This window comes from Bufo gargarizans, chromosome 8, assembly GCF_014858855.1.
Source record: "Bufo gargarizans isolate SCDJY-AF-19 chromosome 8, ASM1485885v1, whole genome shotgun sequence".
Classification (NCBI taxonomy): Eukaryota; Metazoa; Chordata; class Amphibia; order Anura; family Bufonidae; genus Bufo; species Bufo gargarizans.
Window position 1 is genome coordinate 24,595,863 of NC_058087.1, and position 24,389 is coordinate 24,620,251.

General features: G+C 47.4%; 1 protein-coding gene across 1 annotated transcript; it reads right to left on the reverse strand.

Annotated features, from left to right (window-relative positions):
- On the reverse strand, positions 1-24,034 carry LOC122945170 (histamine N-methyltransferase B-like). The gene is made up of 6 exons (XM_044304099.1): positions 23,825-24,034; positions 22,148-22,200; positions 21,292-21,399; positions 19,819-19,949; positions 1,053-1,146; positions 1-693 (listed from the first exon to the last, which is right to left on the reverse strand). Exons 1-6 carry the CDS (start codon positions 23,959-23,961, stop codon positions 350-352), a joined length of 867 nt encoding a protein of 288 aa, XP_044160034.1. The 5' UTR covers positions 23,962-24,034; the 3' UTR covers positions 1-349.
- Between the last annotated feature and the right edge of the window lie 355 nt (positions 24,035-24,389).

The window sequence follows — 24,389 nt, forward strand, 5'->3', positions numbered from 1 at the left end:
AACAGAGGGCTGGTTAAGCTTGTATATGGCGCTCTGCATTGGACGTGTATGAGACTTACGGATGGGGCATTGATTAAATTATGGATGGAGAGATTGTAGGTTTTGTCCCTTGACCCAAAAAAACTAAATATGAGGAAAAAGCATAGACTATGGAGAGGTGTAGAGAACCCCTAAGCCTTCCCACCTTGTTCCTGAATTCCACTACATTTACAGTTCCCATAATAGCAAAACGGATGACCCCCAATCTTTTTAAACATCGCATCTAAAAACAGTAAAAAGGAGTCAAGATTTAGAGAATTTTTGCAATCACTGAGACCAGTTGCTTGGACGCGCCCATTGTTCCTCATATCTATCCACTCCCCACCACTATAGCACTAAGATTACCATTTAAAATGATCTTTCCCTCTTTAACAGAGCTGTACTTTGGGCACTTGAGATCTTGAAGTATTTCCTCTCTCAGCTCGGGAGGGGCATTTTTGTTAAAATCATACGTCAACGTGAGAAAATCCAACATCAAGTCCCCGTTCCTGTTCCCATCGATGAAGCATTCCGTGATGTTAATATAAGATGGCAGCTCATAACTCTGATACTTTGTGCCCTCTGATCTCAGCACGTCTGCAATGTCGTCCGCTGAGATGCACTGGTCCTCTTCTGGTCCGTACTTCTTCCATATAATAGCAGATCCGCTATTTCCTGATGGGAAGAAAGAAAAGTTGGATGGAACTTGAGGAAGGGACATAACTTATAGAAAATGATGTGATATAAAACCAGGCCCGATCAGTAGGATCTGCTTAAATAGAATCTCTAAGTGGCCATCACTTGACAGTCCCTCCTTCAGATCTTTAGACATGAATCGTCTGTCACATGGCAGTCACTCCTTTCTGTACTGATATCTGTGGATCATCCTCCTGTTTTGAACTAGCTATCTCAAGTCTGGCTGTCCAGTAATGAAGCCCGGGAGTCGTGCCCAAATGATCCGTCTTCAATATGGCCAGATCATATGGGACCTTATACTGAGACAGGATAATCTGCCAATAGGCTCTTTACCTTACCGGATACAAGTATTATAAGGAGTTTTCCATTCGGTGTCAATAGGCTCCTGAAGAAGGTCAGTGTTGCTGGCACATCTTCTACATAGTACAGCATCTGGAAGCATAAAGAACAATAGACATCTATGCCGAGGACATATTTCCACTTGTGTACTCTTCATGTAGATGCAGTCAGTCTTCTTGTGTGTATTTTATTTTGCTACTGTTGTGTATTTATGGACCTGTTGAAATAAATGCACCTCAAGTATGTAGGTGGGCATGAGTTTTCAAAACGGAGCTGTCACTTCTCCTGACATTTCTGTTTTAAGTAACTACTTGCATTCCCCTTGTACTAACTCTGTGGTGTGCCATTCCTTATATTATTCATGCTAGAAGTTATGAATTGCTAGCAGTTTGCAATGAAGGTCCAGCTGGGTGTTACCAGTTGGGGGGGGGGGGTGTCCCTGCACAGTCTGACACTGGCAGAACTAATTGTATAGTTTCAGACTGTACTGGGACACCTCCTCAACTGGTAACACCCATCTGAACCATCATTGCAAACTGATAGCAATTCATAACTTCTTGCAGGAATAATAAAGGAATCGCACAACACAGAGTCATAAGAATAGATGCTCCAGAATTGTCATTGCATGGAAAATGTGAGTAGTTACTAAAACTGACATGTCAAGAGAGACAAAAAAAAATTACTTTCATGTGTAGTACCACAGATTGGGTACTACCATACCTACACTGTGCTACTGTCCCGAATGGCTAACCAATAATGTCATCTGTGTATTTATTCCAGGTCCTCCTATACTGTGCTTTAATAATATTGCTATGTAACGTATGTATTTTTATTACATCTAATCATGTAATGTGCCTGTCTCACCAGCAGGTGGTAGTGTATCTGGCAAAGAGATCTTTAGATAGAATGGAACTTACTATTCCATTCTCTCTACATCCCCCTTCCCCCATGTTGGGCAGAAGTGGGCTAGTCCTGCTTCCTACCAAGGGAGGGGTTGCAGAATTGTACCGTTAGTTGAGTCAAGAGTTGGAACCAGGCAGGTCAAGTCATGGGGTAGTGAGTAGAGTTGAGCGAACACCTGGATGTTCGGGTTCGAGAAGTTCGGCCGAACATCCCGGAAATGTTCGGGTTCGGGATCCGAACCCGATCCGAACTTCGTCCCGAACCCGAACCCCATTGAAGTCAATGGGGACCCGAACTTTTCGGCACTAAAAAGGCTGTAAAACAGCCCAGGAAAGAGCTAGAGGGCTGCAAAAGGCAGCAACATGTAGGTAAATCCCCTGCAAACAAATGTGGATAGGGAAATGAATTAAAATAAAAATTAAATAAATAAAAATTAACCAAAATCAATTGGAGAGAGGTTCCATAGCAGAGAATCTGGCTTCCCGTCACCCACCACTGGAACAGTCCATTCTCAGATATTTAGGCCCCGGCACCCAGGCAGAGGAGAGAGGTCCCGTAACAGACAATCTGTCTTCATGTCAGCAGAGAATTAGTCTGCATGTCATAGCAGAGAATGAGGCTTCACGTCAGCCACCACTGCAACAGTCCATTGGCATATATTTAGGCCCAGCACCCAGGCAGAGGAGGGAGGTCCCGTAACAGAGAATCTGTCTTCATGTCAGCAGAGAATTAGTCTGCATGTCATAGCAGAGAATCAGGCTTCACGTCAGCCACCACTGCAACAGTCCATTGGCATATATTTAGGCCCAGCACCCAGGCAGAGGAGGGAGGTCCCGTAACAGAGAATCTGTCTTCATGTCAGCAGAGAATTAGTCTGCATGTCATAGCAGAGAATGAGGCTTCACGTCAGCCACCACTGCAACAGTCCATTGGCATATATTTAGGCCCAGCACCCAGGCAGAGGAGGGAGGTCCCGTAACAGAGAATCTGTCTTCATGTCAGCAGAGAATTAGTCTGCATGTCATAGCAGAGAATGAGGCTTCACGTCAGCCACCACTGCAACAGTCCATTGGCATATATTTAGGCCCAGCACACACACAGGCAGAGGAGAGAGGTCCCGTAACAGAGAATCTGGCTTCATGTCAGCAGAGAATCAGTCTGCATGTCATAGCAGAGAATGAGGCTTCACGTCAGCCACCACTGCAACAGTCCATTGGCATATATTTAGGCCCAGCACACACACAGGCAGAGGAGAGAGGTCCCGTAACAGAGGATCTGGCTTCATGTCAGCAGAGAATCAGTCTGCATGTCATAGCAGAGAATCAGGCTTCACGTCAGCCACCACTGCAACAGTCCATTGTCATAAATTTAGGCCCAGCACCCAGGCAGAGGAGAGAGGTCCCGTAACAGACAATCTGGCTTCATGTCAGCAGAGAATTAGTCTGCATGTCATAGCAGAGAATGAGGCTTCACGTCAGCCACCACTGCAACAGTCCATTGGCATATATTTAGGCCTAGCACACAGGCAGAGCAGAGAGGTCCCGTAACAGACAATCTGGCTTCATGACAGCAGAGAATCAGTCTGCATGTCATAGCAGAGAATGAGGCTTCACGTCACCCACCACTGCAACAGTCCATTGGCATATATTTAGGCCTAGCACACAGGCAGAGCAGAGAGGTCCCGTAACAGAGAATCTGGCTTCATGTCAGCAGAGAATTAGTCTGCATGTCATAGCAGAGAATGAGGCTTCACGTCAGCCACCACTGCAACAGTCCATTGGCATATATTTAGGCCCAGCACACACACAGGCAGAGGAGAGAGGTCCCGTAACAGAGAATCTGTCTTCATGTCAGCAGAGAATTAGTCTGCATGTCATAGCAGAGAATGAGGCTTCACGTCAGCCACCACTGCAACAGTCCATTGGCATATATTTAGGCCCAGCACCCAGGCAGAGGAGGGAGGTCCCGTAACAGAGAATCTGTCTTCATGTCAGCAGAGAATTAGTCTGCATGTCATAGCAGAGAATGAGGCTTCACGTCAGCCACCACTGCAACAGTCCATTGGCATATATTTAGGCCCAGCACACACACAGGCAGAGGAGAGAGGTCCCGTAACAGAGAATCTGGCTTCATGTCAGCAGAGAATCAGTCTGCATGTCATAGCAGAGAATGAGGCTTCACGTCAGCCACCACTGCAACAGTCCATTGGCATATATTTAGGCCCAGCACACACACAGGCAGAGGAGAGAGGTCCCGTAACAGAGAATCTGGCTTCATGTCAGCAGAGAATCAGTCTGCATGTCATAGCAGAGAATGAGGCTTCACGTCAGCCACCACTGCAACAGTCCATTGGCATATATTTAGGCCCAGCACACACACAGGCAGAGGAGAGAGGTCCCGTAACAGAGGATCTGGCTTCATGTCAGCAGAGAATCAGTCTGCATGTCATAGCAGAGAATCAGGCTTCACGTCAGCCACCACTGCAACAGTCCATTGTCATAAATTTAGGCCCAGCACCCAGGCAGAGGAGAGAGGTCCCGTAACAGACAATCTGGCTTCATGTCAGCAGAGAATTAGTCTGCATGTCATAGCAGAGAATGAGGCTTCACGTCAGCCACCACTGCAACAGTCCATTGGCATATATTTAGGCCTAGCACACAGGCAGAGGAGAGAGGTCCCGTAACAGAGAATCTGACTTCATGTCAGCAGAGAATCAGTCTGCATGTCATAGCAGAGAATGAGGCTTCACGTCACCCACCACTGCAACAGTCCATTGGCATATATTTAGGCCTAGCACACAGGCAGAGGAGAGGTTCATTCAACTTTGGGTAGCCTCGCAATATAATGGTAAAATGAAAATAAAAATAGGATTGAATGAGGAAGTGCCCTGGAGTCCAATAATATATGGTTATGGGGAGGTAGTTAATGTCTAATCTGGACAAGGGACGGACAGGTCCTGTGGGATCCATGCCTGGTTCATTTTTATGAACGTCAGCTTGTCCACATTGGCTGTAGACAGGCGGCTGCGTTTGTCTGTAATGACGCCCCCTGCCGTGCTGAATACACGTTCAGACAAAACGCTGGCTGCCGGGCAGGCCAGCACCTCCAAGGCATAAAAGGCTAGCTCTGGCCACGTGGACAATTTAGAGACCCAGAAGTTGAATGGGGCCGAACCATCAGTCAGTACGTGGAGGGGTGTGCACACGTACTGTTCCACCATGTTAGTGAAATGTTGCCTCCTGCTAACACGTTGCGTATCAGGTGGTGGTGCAGTTAGCTGTGGCGTGTTGACAAAAGTTTTCCACATCTCTGCCATGCTAACCCTGCCCTCAGAGGAGCTGGCCGTGACACAGCTGCCTTGGCGACCTCTTGCTCCTCCTCTGCCTTGGCCTTGGGCTTCCACTTGTTCCCCTGTGACATTTGGGAATGCTCTCAGTAGCGCGTCTACCAACGTGCGCTTGTACTCGCGCATCTTCCTATCACGCTCCAGTGCAGGAAGTAAGGTGGGCACATTGTCTTTGTAGCGTGGATCCAGCAGGGTGGCAACCCAGTAGTCCGCACAGGTTAAAATGTGGGCAACTCTGCTGTCGTTGCGCAGGCACTGCAGCATGTAGTCGCTCATGTGTGCCAGGCTGCCCAGGGGTAAGGACAAGCTGTCCTCTGTGGGAGGCGTATCGTCATCTTCCTGCCTTTCCCCCCAGCCACGCACCAGTGATGGACCCGAGCTGCGTTGGGTGCCACCCCGCTGTGACCATGCTTCATCCTCATCCTCCTCCACCTCCTCCTCATCCTCGTCCTCCTCGTCCTCCAGTAGTGGGCCCTGGCTGGCCACATTTGTACCTGGCCTCTGCTGTTGCCAAAAACCTCCCTCTGAGTCACTTCGAAGAGACTGGCCTGAAAGTGCTAAAAATGACCCCTCTTCCTCCTCCTCCTCCTCCTCCTGGGCCACCTCCTCTTCCATCATCGCCCTAAGTGTTTTCTCAAGGAGACATAGAAGTGGTATTGTAACGCTGATAACGGTGTCATCGCCACTGGCCATGTTGGTGGAGTACTCGAAACAGCGCAACAGGGCACACAGGTCTCGCATGGAGGCCCAGTCATTGGTGGTGAAGTGGTGCTGTTCTGTAGTGCGACTGACCCGTGCGTGCTGCAGCTGAAACTCCACTATGGCCTGCTGCTGCTCGCACAGTCTGTCCAGCATGTGCAAGGTGGAGTTCCACCTGGTGGGCACGTCGCATATGAGGCGGTGAGCGGGAAGGCCGAAGTTACGCTGTAGCGCAGACAGGCGAGCAGCAGCAGGATGTGAACGCCGGAAGCGCGAACAGACGGCCCGCACTTTATGCAGCAGCTCTGACATGTCGGGGTAGTTGTGAATGAACTTCTGCACCACCAAATTCAGCACATGCGCCAAGCAAGGGATGTGCGTCAAATTGGCTAGTCCCAGAGCTGCAACGAGATTTCGCCCATTATCACACACCACCAGGCCGGGCTTGAGGCTCACCGGCAGCAACCACTCGTCGGTCTGTTGTTCAATACCCCGCCACAACTCCTGTGCGGTGTGGGGCCTGTCCCCCAAACATATGAGTTTCAGAATGGCCTGCTGACGTTTACCCCGGGCTGTGCTGAAGTTGGTGGTGAAGGTGTGTGGCTGACTGGATGAGCAGGTGGAAGAAGAGGAGGAGGAAGCCGAGAAGGAGGAGGTGGCAACAGGAGGCAAAGAATGTTGCCCTGCGATCCTTGGCGGCGGAAGGACGTGCGCCAAACAGCTCTCCGCCTGGGGCCCAGCTGCCACTACATTTACCCAGTGTGCAGTTAGGGAGATATAGCGTCCCTGGCCGTGCTTACTGGTCCACGTATCTGTGGTTAGGTGGACCTTGCTACAGATGGCGTTGCGCAGTGCACACTTGATTTTATCGGATACTTGGTTGTGCAGGGAAGGCACGGCTCTCTTGGAGAAGTAGTGCCGGCTGGGAACAACATACTGTGGGACAGCAAGCGACATGAGCTGTTTGAAGCTGTCTGTGTCCACCAGCCTAAATGACAGCATTTCATAGGCCAGTAGTTTAGAAATGCTGGCATTCAGGGCCAGGGATCGAGGGTGGCTAGGTGGGAATTTACGCTTTCTATCAAATGTTTGTGAGATGGAGAGCTGAACGCTGGCGTGTGACATGGTTGAGACGCTTGGTGACGGAGGTGGTGGTGGTGGTGTTGGTGGTACATCCCCTGTTTGCTGGGCGGCAGGTGCCAACGTTCCTCCAGAGGCGGAGGAAGAGGCCGAGGCGGCAGCAGCAGAATAGGCCGAGGCGGCAGCAGCAGAAGAGGTAGCAGGGGGAGCCTGAGTGACTTCCTTGGTTTTAAGGTGTTTACTCCACTGCAGTTCATGCTTTGCATGCAGGTGCCTGGTCATGCAGGTTGTGCTCAGGTTCAGAACGTTAATGCCTCGCTTCAGGCTCTGATGGCACAGCGTGCAAACCACTCGGGTCTTGTCGTCAGCACATTGTTTGAAGAAGTGCCATGCCAGGGAACTCCTTGAAGCTGCCTTTGGGGTGCTCGGTCCCAGATGGCTGCGGTCAGTAGCAGGCGGAGTCTCTTGGCGGCGGGTGTTCTGCTTTTGCCCACTGCTCCCTCTTTTGCTACGCTGTTGGCTCGGTCTCACCACTGCCTCTTCCTCCGAACTGTGAAAGTCAGTGGCACGACCTTCATTCCATGTGGGGTCTAGGACCTCATCGTCCCCTGCATCGTCTTCCACCCAGTCTTGATCCCTGACCTCCTGTTCAGTCTGCACACTGCAGAAAGACGCAGCAGTTGGCACCTGTGTTTCGTCATCATCAGAGACATGCTGAGGTGGTATTCCCATGTCCTCATCATCAGGAAACATAAGTGGTTGTGCGTCAGTGCATTCTATGTCTTTCACCGCTGGGGAAGGGCTAGGTGGATGCCCTTGGGAAACCCTGCCAGCGGAGTCTTCAAACAGCATAAGAGACTGCTGCATAACTTGAGGCTGAGACAGTTTCCCTGGTATGCATGGGGGTGATGTGACAGACTGATGGGGTTGGTTTTCAGGCGCCATCTGTGCGCTTTCTGCAGAAGACTGGGTGGGAGATAATGTGAACGTGCTGGATCCACTGTCGGCCACCCAATTGACTAATGCCTGTACCTGCTCAGGCCTTACCATCCTTAGAACGGCATTGGGCCCCACCATATATCGCTGTAAATTCTGGCGGCTACTGGGACCTGAGGTAGTTGGTACACTAGGACGTGTGGATGTGGCAGAACGGCCACGTCCTCTCCCAGCACCAGAGGGTCCACTAACACCACCACGACCATGTCCACGTCCGCGTCCCTTACTAGATGTTTTTCTCATTGTTATGGTTCACCACAACAACAAATATATTATTTGGCCCAATGTATTGTATTCAAATTCAGCGGGATATAAATTTGAGGCCTAGTATTTAGGCGCTGGGTGACCGGTATGGATTTAGTGACAGAATTAGACTTGGAAATGCACAGAAGCGTGTGTGTGTGAAGTTATTCTGAATGACCCAATGTGCACCTTGAATATTATATACCCTTTTAGGGATAGATTTCAAATAGCTCTGATATAGCAGAAACCACTAAATTATGAAATTGCTAAATTGGGAATTGTATTTCAACCCAGAACAAGAAATGTGCTTGAACGGACACTAAATAACTCGCCCAGCTACAGCACTAACGAGAGATTTAGCAGGATATAAATTTGAGGCCTAGTATTTAGGCGCTGGGTGACAGGTATGGGTTTAGTGACAGAATTAGACTTGGAAATACACAGTAGCGGGTGTGTGTGAAGTTATTCTGAATGACCCAATGTGCACCTTGAATATTATATACCCTTTTAGGGATAGATTTCAAATAGCTCTGATATAGCAGAAACCACTAAATTATGAAATTGCTAAATTGGGAATTGTATTTCAACCCAGAACAAGAAATGTGCTTGAACGGACACTAAATAACTCGCCCAGCTACAGCACTAACGAGAGATTTAGCAGGATATAAATTTGAGGCCTAGTATTTAGGCGCTGGGTGACAGGTATGGGTTTAGTGACAGAATTAGACTTGGAAATACACAGTAGCGGGTGTGTGTGAAGTTATTCTGAATGACCCATTGTGCACCTTGAATATTATATACCCTTTTAGGGATAGATTTCAAATAGCTCTGATATAGCAGAAACCACTAAATTATGAAATTGCTAAATTGGGAATTGTATTTCAACCCAGAACAAGAAATGTGCTTGAACGGACACTAAATAACTCGCCCAGCTACAGCACTAACGAGAGATTTAGCAGGATATAAATTTGAGGCCTAGTATTTAGGCGCTGGGTGACAGGTATGGGTTTAGTGACAGAATTAGACTTGGAAATACACAGTAGCGGGTGTGTGTGAAGTTATTCTGAATGACCCAATGTGCACCTTGAATATTATATACCCTTTTAGGGATAGATTTCAAATAGCTCTGATATAGCAGAAACCACTAAATTATGAAATTGCTAAATTGGGAATTGTATTTCAACCCAGAACAAAAAATGTGCTTTGACGGACACTAAATAACTTTCCCAGCCACAACAGGACAGCGTTAACGAGAGATTTAGCAGGATATAAATTTGAGGCCTAGTATTTAGGCGCTGGGTGACAGGTATGGGTTTAGTGACAGAATTAGACTTAGAAATACACAGTAGCGGGTGTGTGTGAAGTTATTCTGAATGACCCAATGTGCACCTTGAATATTATATACCCTTTTAGGGATAGATTTCAAATAGCTCTGATATAGCAGAAACCACTAAATTATGAAATTGCTAAATTGGGAATTGTATTTCAACCCAGAACAAGAAATGTGCTTGAACGGACACTAAATAACTCGCCCAGCTACAGCACTAACGAGAGATTTAGCAGGATATAAATTTGAGGCCTAGTATTTAGGCGCTGGGTGACAGGTATGGGTTTAGTGACAGAATTAGACTTGGAAATACACAGTAGCGGGTGTGTGTGAAGTTATTCTGAATGACCCAATGTGCACCTTGAATATTATATACCCTTTTAGGGATAGATTTCAAATAGCTCTGATATAGCAGAAACCACTAAATTATGAAATTGCTAAATTGGGAATTGTATTTCAACCCAGAACAAGAAATGTGCTTGAACGGACACTAAATAACTCGCCCAGCTACAGCACTAACGAGAGATTTAGCAGGATATAAATTTGAGGCCTAGTATTTAGGCGCTGGGTGACAGGTATGGGTTTAGTGACAGAATTAGACTTGGAAATACACAGTAGCGGGTGTGTGTGAAGTTATTCTGAATGACCCAATGTGCACCTTGAATATTATATACCCTTTTAGGGATAGATTTCAAATAGCTCTGATATAGCAGAAACCACTAAATTATGAAATTGCTAAATTGGGAATTGTATTTCAACCCAGAACAAGAAATGTGCTTGAACGGACACTAAATAACTCGCCCAGCTACAGCACTAACGAGAGATTTAGCAGGATATAAATTTGAGGCCTAGTATTTAGGCGCTGGGTGACAGGTATGGGTTTAGTGACAGAATTAGACTTGGAAATACACAGTAGCGGGTGTGTGTGAAGTTATTCTGAATGACCCAATGTGCACCTTGAATATTATATACCCTTTTAGGGATAGATTTCAAATAGCTCTGATATAGCAGAAACCACTAAATTATGAAATTGCTAAATTGGGAATTGTATTTCAACCCAGAACAAGAAATGTGCTTGAACGGACACTAAATAACTCGCCCAGCTACAGCACTAACGAGAGATTTAGCAGGATATAAATTTGAGGCCTAGTATTTAGGCGCTGGGTGACAGGTATGGGTTTAGTGACAGAATTAGACTTGGAAATACACAGTAGCGGGTGTGTGTGAAGTTATTCTGAATGACCCAATGTGCACCTTGAATATTATATACCCTTTTAGGGATAGATTTCAAATAGCTCTGATATAGCAGAAACCACTAAATTATGAAATTGCTAAATTGGGAATTGTATTTCAACCCAGAACAAGAAATGTGCTTGAACGGACACTAAATAACTCGCCCAGCTACAGCACTAACGAGAGATTTAGCAGGATATAAATTTGAGGCCTAGTATTTAGGCGCTGGGTGACAGGTATGGGTTTAGTGACAGAATTAGACTTGGACATACACAGTAGCGGGTGTGTGTGAAGTTATTCTGAATGACCCAATGTGCACCTTGAATATTATATACCCTTTTAGGGATAGATTTCAAATAGCTCTGATATAGCAGAAACCACTAAATTATGAAATTGCTAAATTGGGAATTGTATTTCAACCCAGAACAAGAAATGTGCTTGAACGGACACTAAATAACTCGCCCAGCTACAGCACTAACGAGAGATTTAGCAGGATATAAATTTGAGGCCTAGTATTTAGGCGCTGGGTGACAGGTATGGGTTTAGTGACAGAATTAGACTTGGAAATACACAGTAGCGGGTGTGTGTGAAGTTATTCTGAATGACCCAATGTGCACCTTGAATATTATATACCCTTTTAGGGATAGATTTCAAATAGCTCTGATATAGCAGAAACCACTAAATTATGAAATTGCTAAATTGGGAATTGTATTTCAACCCAGAACAAGAAATGTGCTTGAACGGACACTAAATAACTCGCCCAGCTACAGCACTAACGAGAGATTTAGCAGGATATAAATTTGAGGCCTAGTATTTAGGCGCTGGGTGACAGGTATGGGTTTAGTGACAGAATTAGACTTGGAAATACACAGTAGCGGGTGTGTGTGAAGTTATTCTGAATGACCCATTGTGCACCTTGAATATTATATACCCTTTTAGGGATAGATTTCAAATAGCTCTGATATAGCAGAAACCACTAAATTATGAAATTGCTAAATTGGGAATTGTATTTCAACCCAGAACAAGAAATGTGCTTGAACGGACACTAAATAACTCGCCCAGCTACAGCACTAACGAGAGATTTAGCAGGATATAAATTTGAGGCCTAGTATTTAGGCGCTGGGTGACAGGTATGGGTTTAGTGACAGAATTAGACTTGGAAATACACAGTAGCGGGTGTGTGTGAAGTTATTCTGAATGACCCAATGTGCACCTTGAATATTATATACCCTTTTAGGGATAGATTTCAAATAGCTCTGATATAGCAGAAACCACTAAATTATGAAATTGCTAAATTGGGAATTGTATTTCAACCCAGAACAAGAAATGTGCTTGAACGGACACTAAATAACTCGCCCAGCTACAGCACTAAGGACAGATTTAGCTGGATATAAATTTGAGGCCTAGTATTTAGGCGCTGGGTGACAGGTATGGGTTTAGTGACAGAATTAGACTTGGAAATGCACAGTAGCGGGTGTGTGAAGTTATTCTGAATGACCCTATGTGCACCTTGAATATTATATACCCTTTTAGGGATAGATTTCAAATAGCTCTGATACAGCAGAAACCACTAAATTTTTAAATTGCTAAATTGGGAATTGTATTTCAACCCAGAACAAAAAATGTGCTTTGACGGACACTAAATAACTTTCCCAGCCACAACAGGACAGCGGTAACGAGAGATTTAGCGGGATATAAATTTGAGGCCTAGTATTTAGGCGCTGGGTGACCGGTATGGATTTAGTGACAGAATTAGACTGGGATATGGCCAAAAAATAACCACACTATTGCTGGTTAAATGCACTTGGTGATGGGCGCAGCTTGCCCCTGATGTAGTATATGGCCAAAAAATGAACAGACTATTGCTGGTTAAATGCACTTGGTGTCACAGCTTGACCAACCACACTACTGAGGGTTAAATGCACTTGGTGACGGGCGCAGCTTGCCCCTGATTTAGTATATGGCCAAAAAATGAACAGACTATTGCTGGTTAAATGCACTTGGTGTGATAGCTTGACCAACCACACTACTGAGGGTTAAATGCACTTGGTGTGACAGCTTCACCCTGATGTAGGCTTTAGCCAAAAAACAACCACACCATTGAGGGTTAAATTCACTTGGTCGCAGCTTGTGCTGGCGCACCACAAGACACAAAATGGCCGCCGATCACCCCAGAAAAATGTGACTGACAAACGGTCTGGGCAGCCTAAAAACAGTGAGCAATTGAGGATCAGCAGCTCAATGATCCACAGCTGCAGATCGATCAGTTAATCAAGTCCTTTGGAGGAGTTAATCTGCCTAATCTCGCCCTACTGTCGCAGCCGCAACCTCTCCCTACGCTAATCAGAGCAGAGTGACGGGCGGCGCTATGTGACTCCAGCTTAAATAGAGGCTGGGTCACATGGTGCTCTGGCCAATCACAGCCATGCCAATAGTAGGCATGGCTGTGATGGCCTCTTGGGGCAAGTAGTATGACGCTTGTTGATTGGCTGGTTTGCAGCCTTTCAAAAAGCGCCAAGAAAGCGTCACAAAAGCGCGAAGAAAGCGACGAACACCGAACCCGAACCCGGACTTTTACGAAAATGTCCGGGTTCGGGTCCGTGTCACGGACACCCCAAAATTCGGTACGAACCCGAACTATACAGTTCGAGTTCGCTCATCCCTAGTAATCCTAGTGAGGGAAATCCCCCCCCCTCCTTCCCAAGGGAAACAGCTCATAGAGCACCCTGACGCCTTACAGATACAGAGCATTACGAGGGGGTCAATAGCCAAAGGTATCCCCCTCAAAAGATACCAGAACTGTCATAGAGTCCAGCTACCAGAACAAAGCCAGTCTAGCACAGCAAAGAAAGAGAAAGTAAGGTATCTAAGTTTGACTGCCATTTTACGCTAAAACCTTCTGGAGCCAAGAGAGAAACCAAATTGTCTGTATGCAAGTTTATTCAAGTAAAGTTGTTGAACTTTTACAAAGTTTGGACTCTTACTCCACCAACTATCATTCTCCTCTTTATTGCTACGGAGCCTTATTATGGGGGGCAACAGTATCCAGGTAGGAGCACAGTTACACACACAAAACTAATAAGGCCACATCACCACTCAGCATTTCTAAAAACCTGGGACATGATCGGCACTGGGGGGCAGCATGTTGCACATGCGTAAAGTTATTGCTCAGGAAAGGCATGACTAGGGTATTGGTGACTAGGGGTCTTCCTAAACTCTTACCCTTCTTGCTGCCCCCTGACAAATAAGAGCCGGACTCAGAATTTGAATTAATTCAGCAACAGCAGCTGTTTTATTAAATAAATAACATAACAAATTATGAATAAATTAACATAAACCCCCAATAACCTGAGTAAAAGACAAGGGAGGTACTAGAAGCCCAAATGAAATAAAATAACCAAAACAAACTGGCAACTCCATCTTGCCCCCAGCCGATGAACGCCAGCTCGGAGGCACCAACTGATGGGCGCCTAATGCCTCGATTTCTGTTAACCGATGAGAGTCCAGCCCCACCCGTGGGGGCCCTCCCATTCTCAATGACCACCATATCGACCAACTTCTAGGACCTCCCACCGTCAACGACGCGCAACTTTACCCACTTAAGCTTGCGCGTTCCTCCACATTCTCAGGGCTATCTCAATACCAACCTTGGATTCCCAAAGACTATAAATCAATTCCAACCGTGTTGAAGTGCACCCCATCAGCCCTCCAAAATTCACCCACTCCTCCTTCCAGCTCAGCATGCCGAAAGGCAACCGCACCTGTTACAATCCTACAGGCTCACCTGAGTCAGAGGACAGCTGGCTGGAGGTGGGAGCCCAGTGGCAAGGACCGCAGTCAGGTTGTAGTTGCAGGAAGTCAGGCAGAGGCGTAATCGGTTGGCAGGCGGTGGGTCAGGGCAGGCGGCAGTGAGCGTGGTCAGACAATCCGGATCGGGTACGGTGGTAGCAGTTCAGTTGGTAGGGACAAGCAGAAGAGTAGTCGGGGACAATTCCGAGGTCGGCAGCAGTCGAGTTGGTAGCAGTAGCAACAGAGGAACAGCAGTAGATGCAGCAGGATCAAGTCCAGAAGAACAATAACCAGCAGGGATCTGGTGCAAGGCTTTATAAGGCTTATAAAGAGGATGTAGCAGGTGCAAGGAATCACAGAGATTAACAAGGCAAGGCTGGATCAAAGAGTTCAGTAGAAGGAAAAGTCCAGAAGGGTTGGTAGTCTAGTGGCTAGAGCTGCCGCCTGGGACATGGCCGGTCATGGGTTCGAATCCTGTTCCTAGGCATAAATCTGCCGACCACACTATTGACCTTAATGCGGGCCTTATTCAACCTGTCCAGTGACCTTGCTCCCCTCCAAGTCTGCCTTGGCACAATGTCCAATCACATCGTAACCATGTTTGGAAACAAAGCCCATAAGCTCAAGAGATCAAATTTGATGTCTCTAATTAACTCCCTGAATGGCCGAGCTCCAAGATCATTCCCCCCAACGTGTAATACCAAAACATCTGTGGGGCGATCTAACTGGCTTCTTCCCTGATGTGACCGCCCATCTGGTCTAACTTCTGCTCTTATTGCCCCCCAAAACACACTATTATCCACACCAAGGCGGCCTGCGAACCTGCAAATAAACAACAAAACAAAAGCAATATTACCCAAAAACCTCACATAAAAGCGGAATCGAATAGATTCCCAACCCCCTATTTTCTTTATCACCTCCTTGCTCAACCCCAAAAGCACCGCCTCCGTTGCCGCCCCCAATCCTAAACAAATGCCCTGTATATCCCTCAGAATCAACCCCCAATACTGTCAAGCATCTTTTGAAAATAGCTATGAATTGAAACCGAGACTGTTATGATCCATCCTCGTGCCGCAAGAAGGGCCCAGTCCCGGTACCACTCTCCCCTCCATAATCCCGCAAGCACCTAATCGGACAATGAATACATCCCGGAACCTCAAACAAAGTCACCTGCCATCCTCTGCTCTCAGTCCGTTTTAGATTTGTGAATGCATATCTCCACTCTAGCCCCATGCAAATCCACCTCCTCTGTCCGCAAACCCCCTGCCCTAGTGACACTGCTACTTACCAACTCCCCAACCGAAAAGCCCCCAAAAACGCTAACGAAAATGCGGCTTTTAATAATCTAACCTCCCATTGCAACTGACCCCAATTTAGCACCAATATCTATTAACAACTTTAACGACATCGGCCTTCTAACATCTTCAGCCCGTTTATCTCTTCTCCACCCCCTTAACACTTGCTGAACCAGAAATGTTTTTGTAACATCCATAGTACCCTGTAAACAAAAACCAAACGCTAAGCCCGCCACGCACCTATTTAACTGTGCCACTGGCTATCCTTCTTCCCTGATGTGACCAAAAAATAACAACCCCATTTCCTTGTCCATCTCCTGTGTCCCTAACTGCACACACCACCTCTCCCAAGCCTCCCATGCCTTACCGTACGCAGCACAAGTGCCAGGACTCAATGATGCCCAAACCAGCCCCATTACCATTCCTCCAAGATTTCCCACAGACAAGCTGGACACTCCAACCCCTTGGCCTCCACCTCTGGTGCCAGTTAACGAAAATGCTTCCACTGAGAACGAGAAAGGGCATCCGCAATATAATTAAAAACTCCCGGAACATGGACTGCCACTATCCACGCATTTATGGACAAACATCTGAGCACTAAAAACTGCAACAGCTTAACAACTGGAGGGGACGACGCGGACAAACTATTGCCTTCACTACCCCCATGTTATCGCAATGGAAACAAACCTTCTTATTCGCAAACCTATCTTCCCACAGCACCACCGCCATCACAATAGGAAAAAGCTCCAGCAGCGCCAAAGTTTTGACCCAGGCCTTAGTAACCCAAGAGTCGGGCCACTGTCCCGCACACCATTGCCCATGGCAGTATGCCCCGAAATCTGTCCCACTGGCCGGATCGAAAAACAGCTTAAAGTCAACGTTATTAACAGCTTCACCCATAACTAACATCCCTAGTTATAGCCCCCCAGATACCCCGCCCAAACATCTAAATCCCCCCGCAACTCTTTTTCTAGCCGGATAAAATGATGTGGCACTTTAACCCCAGAAGTCGCAGATGGCAATCGCCAGCAAAAAATACGCCCCATCGGCATAATGCTACATGCAAAATTAAGCTTGCCCAACAGTGAGTGTAACTCCTTTCATCTGATTTTTGCCGCCCGTTTTGCCTTGCCGACTTCTAATCAAAAATTTTTTAACTTATCCTCCGGCAGCCTGCACTCCATGTTTTCCGTGTCAATAACAATCCCCCAAAAATAACACTCGGTTGTCGGTCTTATCCACCGCCAATGAAACCCCGAACTCCCCAAAATCCGACTGTACGTGAACCCGCTGGACCAAGACACAAGAAATCGTCTTAGTAATGAATAACTGATAAACACCCGGACACCTCAACTATTACCCATTCAAGAAATGAACTAAATGTCTCAAAGTAGGCGCACGACAGTGAGCACCCCATTGGCAAACACCTATCCACGAAATAACACTCTTCCCAAAAACAACCTAATAAGTGCAAACACTCTGGATGAACCGGTAGCAAGTGAAACGCCGCCTTCATATCCGTTTTTTCTAGTAATTTCCCAGGGCCCAAATTCCTTACCTATGCCACAATGACGTATAAACCACCGAACATAATTCAGGATCAATACCATCATTGACTGATGCACCTTTCGGATAGGACAGGTGATGAATGAGTCAAAACTTATTCGGCTCTTTTTTTGGGAACCATAATGGAGGGCCCGCCATTCGTTCCAACATTATCTCCCTAGCCAACTTATTCGGAGACTATCTCAGGGTAAATTAGCGCCGACCTCAAATTCTTGTGAGCTACAGAACCTTGCGACGGAATTGACGGAATGCAAAAACCCGACTTAAAACTTCCTTCCAATAACTTTGCCGCCTCCCGATGCGGATACTTATTTAAAAACCGCGCCATCTTTTCCACTCGCACCGGAGTCTGACCTTTTTCCAACGTTGCCCCCCCCCCCCCCTTTATCTCGACCTCCCTTAAAGCATCTATTCGCTCCGTGAGTTCCGCCACAAGAGGGGCACTCATGTTTGAACTTTGCGCCAAATTTGCAGTTTCCTTCATTAAATAGGAAACACAACCCTTTTGTTGATGCCGCCGCAAAATTGCCCTGTCCTGACCCCCCAACATCCCCCCGAAAGGACTGTCCCGACCTCACCGGGGCCGTAACCCTTAACCAGAGCCCGATATCATTATGGTCCCAACGTATGCTGGGCCGTACCGCCTTTCTCTGCCTAAATTATTCGTCGTACCGGAGCCAGCCCGTACCCCGTAAACCCGGTACGCCTCCCCTACCGCATCCATGTAACAGAACAGCGCCGAACAAAATTCCGGTGCCTTTTCCCCAATGACGCTGGCCAAAATTGCAAACGCCTGCAAACAGTTTGCAAACGTCCGCGGAATCAAGCGATAACGCTGCTTCTCTTCCTCCTCGTTTCTACCTTCATCTTTCTTCCCTTTATCCAAATGAAATCTCTCCAAAGGAAGTAGGAAAAATATTTCCACATACTCCCCTCCCCCCCATCACCTGAGTCTGTACCGACACTGAACCACTTGCCCTACTAGCCGTATCTGTGTCAGGTGCCCCACTCCCTGAAACCACCGCCCAAGCCGGCAGCGGCGATGCTCCCCCAATCCCTAAACCCGATAACCACCCCGCCAATCTGCCCAAAAGTTGTCCCAGACCCCTTCCTACTTCACCTAGACGTCCCACTTCCCGACACCCCCGGACAGCTAAGAATAGAAAGAAGAGGACCCCAAGCAATCTCACCAGGCTGCACAGGCGCTGTGGAATTCGCAGCCGCTGATCCTGTATCCAGCTGCTCCTGATCTCCGTTCCGCTGATGTACTTGCCACGCTGAACCTGCAGTCCGACCTCCCAGCTTCTTCTCCATTAGCGTTACTTCTGTTCTTTGATAAGATGGCACAGCCCGTCCTACAGCCGCATCTCTCCCTAGCTGAGCGGACCTCCCAGAGCCAGGACACCTGGTACGGACCGCAGACCCTGGTCCTGATCCTGCCGCCATGCTGCAGAGAGCGGGGGAGGGAGGGTTAAACTCCCCAATCTGCTCAGGGGCCTGCCAGTGCATAGGATTCCTCCCATGGCGGGAGCGCCTGACTGAAGCCTGCTGCGCTGCTACCCGTCATGGAATGTCCCCAAAGGGCCTCCAAAATCGGCGCCTGACCAGCGGGGTTTCGTTGGAGGCTCAAGTGAGCCGGCAGGCGGACCCGCCGCGCCTGTCTAGCCCCTTGCGCTGGGATCTCCGCCGGTACTGGGGGTTCCTGAAGAAGGCCTCTAAATTGCTCCCTCAGCCATCCCACTCCCCTCAATCAATCCTGATCTGGGCCAGCATCGCTTCTATGGACATGGTGAGTGCTGACTACACTACAGTTTGCTGTCTACTTATAAAATGGCGTCTATCTCCTACTCACTACCGCTTTTTAATACCTCCAACCACACCCACCCCAGTTACCCCGACAATGCCCCCACCTCCAAGCTACTGGGCCATTAACCCTTTCACTTACCGTCTCCTCGCCAACCAAACCAGCATCATGCTGGCCTCCCCTCAGTTCTGCCCCAGTCCGGCCTCACTTGACGAGGGAAACCTAGAGCACTAAGGCATTGGCTGGTCAGGTGCAATTAGCATGTACTGGTTCCTTAAAATGGAGGGATTTGGCACATGTGCACAAGTCATGTCCAGGGATATAGGAACTGATGTGGTGATCGCCCACTGTGTACAGCGCTGCACAATATTTAGGCACTGTATAAACCATGGGAAACAAGTGAGTGTAATCATACAAATCATCCTGGCTTTTGTCTCATTGGCTCTCGTCGGTGCAGAATACGCGATCTCTACGGTACACTTACCTCTATCATATGGATGAAATCATACTTTCTTTCTGATGTCTCTTCCTTCACTTGAACCTCAAACTCAAAAGCTGTTTTGTTGATCCAGTTAAAATGAACATTTTCAAGTCCCGGGGTCTTGGCCACGTTCTCTGCAACACATGGAGCAGAATCAGATTACTGCCATAAAACAGCCAGAGAAGGTTTTGTTGTGTCCAATGTCCACAGAAAAGTGATTCAGCGAGCCCCGGAAGAGTTGGTGCAGAGAATGGGAGTGGTAGTAGCCCTAATGATGTGTTGTGTCAGTGTACTCCATCAAGCTATTGCTTCCTTGGGATTGGTTTAGTGGATTTGTAATAGTGAAGAATGAGGCCAGAATTAAATGTATAAAGGTCTCTTAATAACTGCAATGTAGAACTTCAAATACCTTTAATAGCACCTGATTTTAAGTGCAATCTTCTCTCTTGCACCAGTAAGGATGATGGAGGCAGATTGATTGGCTGAAGTTTAACACTATGTATTACTGGCCTAGTAGTATTCTAGATAATGGGTGTCTAAGGCTACTTTCACATTAGCGTTCGGGGCTCCGCTTGTGAGTTCCGTTTGAAGGCTCTCACAAGCGGCCCCGAACAGATCCGTCCAGCCCTAATGCATTCTGAGTGGACGCGGATCCGCTCAGAATGCATCAGTCTGGCACCGTTCAGTCCTCCGCTCCGCTCAGCAGGCGGACACCTGAACGCTGCTTGCAGCGTTCGGGTGTCCGCCTGGCCGTGCAGAGGCAAACGGATCCGTCCAGACTTACAATGTAAGTCAATGGGGATGGATCCGTTTGAAGTTGACACAATATGGCTTAATTTTCAAACGGATCCGTCCCCCATTGACTTTCAATGTAAAGTCTGGACGGATCCGTCTGAGCTACTTTCACACTTAGATTTTTTTCTACAATATAATGCAGACGGATCTGTTCTGAACGGATCCCATCGTCTGCATTATATGAGCAGATCCGTCTGTACAGACCCCAGACGGATCCGCTATGAACGGAAGTGTGAAAGTAGCCTTAGCTGTAGTCCCTCACCTAACCTCTGTCTTTAATGCTGGTTGTAACTGTTCAGTCTGTTGTCTGTCTTTTCAATGATATACTTGAGGCTGTGTTTAGATGTTATTCGGTTTGGAGAATCCTTCTTAGGAGCAGGAGCTCAGCAGTGTGCTTCCTCTCCACTCTCAGATTCCTCTGGAACTTCCCCCTGGCAGGAAGCAGGACCAGCCCACTCCAACCAAGAGGAGGAGAACAGGGTGGTTAGCTGTGGTCCTGTCAACCTTTGCCAACCATATCCTTACTGGTAATAACTGCCATAACATACAAAACACGTAAGAATATAAACATAACTATATACAATTGTAGTACCCACATGTCTGGGCTACTAAAGTGACTCCTTGACAGGCACCAAAAGAGGGCAAAGTACAGAGAATAAGGATTAGGGAGGACACACTTACCCTTGTAGCTGAGGATCTGCTCTGGGCTTGGCTCAACAATATCAGTATGGATGGGGACTCCAGGATATCGAGCTTGTATTTTGGAGAAGATTTTTAGGTCTATTTCACCTAAATATGGAATTTACAAGAAAGTGTTTCAAAGAAACCAGTAAAATCTTCTTACAAAAAAAAAAGTGCCTCTGCAGATAAATTAAAGTATTGCAAGGCACCTATTCCAATCACTGCATGTCTGCTCCAGCTGCAAACATCGCTTATATTGACAAAACCGTATTGGTTGGTGGTCAGGCTAACCTGTATGTGGGAATCCAGCAGAAACAGATGGATCATGGTATCCTCTTAATGATGTCTGCTCCTGCCCCTCCTTGCACCTGATGTAATAATCTATTAGTCCCACTTGGTGGCAAGCTCGGGGCCAAAAATTAAATCGGGCTGGGACAAGACACCTGATGAAGGGAGGTGTACCTTCAAAATGTGTAGAAGAATTGTTTGCCCCTCTGGACTATCCTTAGTGGTAGTGACATCACCCTACTGATCAGTCTGATTCACTTCTGATAGGTACAGGCTGACCAATTACCGATATCGTTTTGTCAATATAGATGCTGTTTGCAGCTGGGTCCAGGCACAGAGTGCATCCTCTGGGTTTTTGCGGTTTAGGAAGTGCAAGTTATGGTCCAATTTACTTGTAAAAGGATTTTAGCGCTTAGGCGGGCCAACATTTTCACTTGCAGCAGTTTCTGGTAACCCATGTAACTGCATTTATCCATTGACCATTATATTCACTACTACATGTTGTCTTCCGACTTCTGCCCTGTACACAGACGTTACAATGACTCTATGGCACCAACATTGATCTTACCTGATCCACTTCCTACTCCAAGGACATTGATGGTCGTCTTTCCATCCCCTATACTGAAAAACAGATACTGGTTGATATACACAATACAGGAATGCCTAGAGGCATAACTTGTGTTATTCTGGACTAGAAAAACTAAAGACCGACTGTTAGGATAGGCCAACCATTTAAGATCAGTAGGATCAAAGTCTCAGCACCACTGGCCATCAGCTGATGAAGGTGCTCCAGTAAGCACTACGCTCCCTTCATATTGTACCCGGCACAGCACCATACTTTTAGTAGTGGCTGTGTCTGGTATTGCATCAGTCCCATTTACTATGGTACTAGGCTGTTCATACTTATTTTCTGTAAGGGTCAGCAATAAAGAAAATGTTTATATTGGTTATTGGGGAATACATAATTTCTAACAGGTGTTGGCAGCCTGCCTCTCCTACTGAAAGGATCATCCTTACCTACCCCCCGCCACTCTGGTCCTCTGCACTTGCTCTTTCGCCTACATCTTCTGGTGCCGGGCTTGTTTATTTCCTCCCTGGCATGGTCATGGTCACCTGATCCTCCTCAGCCAACTGCTGTCTACAAGAGACACAACGCCGTTGAAGTCAGCGTTGGCTGAAGAGGATCGGGTGACGATGCCCATGACAGGGAGGAAGTAAACAAGCCCTGGACTGGAAAATGGAGACGTGGGACCGACATGCTATAGTGGAGCAGCTTACCACCAAAATGAACAGGGGCCAACAGATGTGTATATAACAGTTAAGTGAACCCTACTGGGGTATGGGAATCTAGAACAGATGGATGGTCACTGCACCTCTGATAACGAAGCTGCAGAAAAGGCTTCATTTTTCATGGCAATATCAGAATTAGACCTCCACTGACTGGTAAATGGCTGTCTTCTCCCATAAGTCACGTTTTCTGCTCCATGGAACGGATGGACGTTGGCGTGTCAGGAAAGAAACATCAGAGAACAAATACCCTGCACCCATTACTGGAAGAGCACAAGCTGGTGGGGGCAGCTTCATGGTTTGGGGGAAGATTTTCCTGGCATTCTCTGGGCCAGTTATCCATGTGGAATGCATTCTCAACCGATTTAGGTAAGAATCCATCCTTGCAGATTACGTACACCCATACATGCTGATTGTTGTCGCAGGATCTTCCAGCAAGACAAGGCGACATGTCGCATTGCTAGAAATGTCTGATATTGGTTGGAAGAACATGACCAAGACTCCCAAGTACTTCCCTAGCCCCCTTCCCCAGACTTGAACCCAACTGTGCATCTATGGGGCCACCTGAATGGTTATGTTCTCTCTATCGATCCCCCACACGTCCCCTCCAGCAGCTGTGGGATGCTCTGCAGTCAGCATGGCTTCAGATACCTGTGACAACCAACCAGAACCTTATGGAGTCAGCCCCAGCCCGTCTAGCTACTGTCCGAGCTGCATATAGTGGTTACTCTAGAACAGTAATCAGCAACCTCCGGCACTCCAGGTGTTGTGAAACTACATTTCCCATCATGCACACTTGCTTGGCTGTTGTCTGAACTCCTACAGAATTGAAAGGAGCATGCTGGGAGTTGTAGTTTCACAACAGCTGGAGTGCCGAAGGTTGCTGATCCCTGCTCTAGATATTATCTTGTGCTGAGAATAATGGGACTTGCCTGTCTATAAAGTGAGGGTGACTTACCTGGAGAAGGCGTCCGGCAGCCAGGTCTCTATAAACTGCTGCATGCACTGGTGCTCAGTGGAATTCTTAAGGAAGAAGCGGAAGGACTTGAGGTATCTGCTTTTATCTGAAAAAAGTTTTATTATTGCAGTTTCCATCTTTCTTCCTGAGCAGCGAGGAGGAGAGCAGTGAACGAGCTGTTCTTGTGTTTCTTCTCCTCAGCACAAGTATTTTTAGGTCTTATGCAGGGCCGGCCTTAGGTGTTCAGGCGCCCTGTGCGAGCTAACCTTGTGGCGCCCCCCCCCCCCCCAAAAAAAAATAAAAACACTGCTTGTTGCTGGCATCATGGCATAGGCTGGCTGACTATCCAACCAAGTAGTTACCAGCCCTCACACCCCAAAGGCCGGTGTAATGTTATACTTCCCTAGTTCGTGAGATTTCCCTACCCTCGTCACTTCCGGTCGCACCGGACATGACGTGAGGAGGTGTGCAGCGCCGCGCAGGCGCACAACGACAGGTTAGGGAAATTTCACAGCAGAGTGCGCATGCGCCAGGAGCCTCGCCGGCGGTTAGGGTAGGGAAAAAC

Excerpts from the sequence above, each read along its gene's own strand:
- LOC122945170 (XM_044304099.1), bottom strand. The coding sequence starts at position 23,961 with ATGGAAACTGCAATAATAAAACTTTTTTCAGATAAAAGCAGATACCTC. Across the intron at positions 21,400-22,147 it reads TGGAGTAGGAAGTGGATCAG|GTGAAATAGACCTAAAAATC; the intron begins GTAAGATCAATG and ends TTCCATATTTAG. Across the intron at positions 694-1,052 it reads CCTTATAATACTTGTATCCG|GAAATAGCGGATCTGCTATT; the intron begins GTAAGGTAAAGA and ends TCTTCCCATCAG.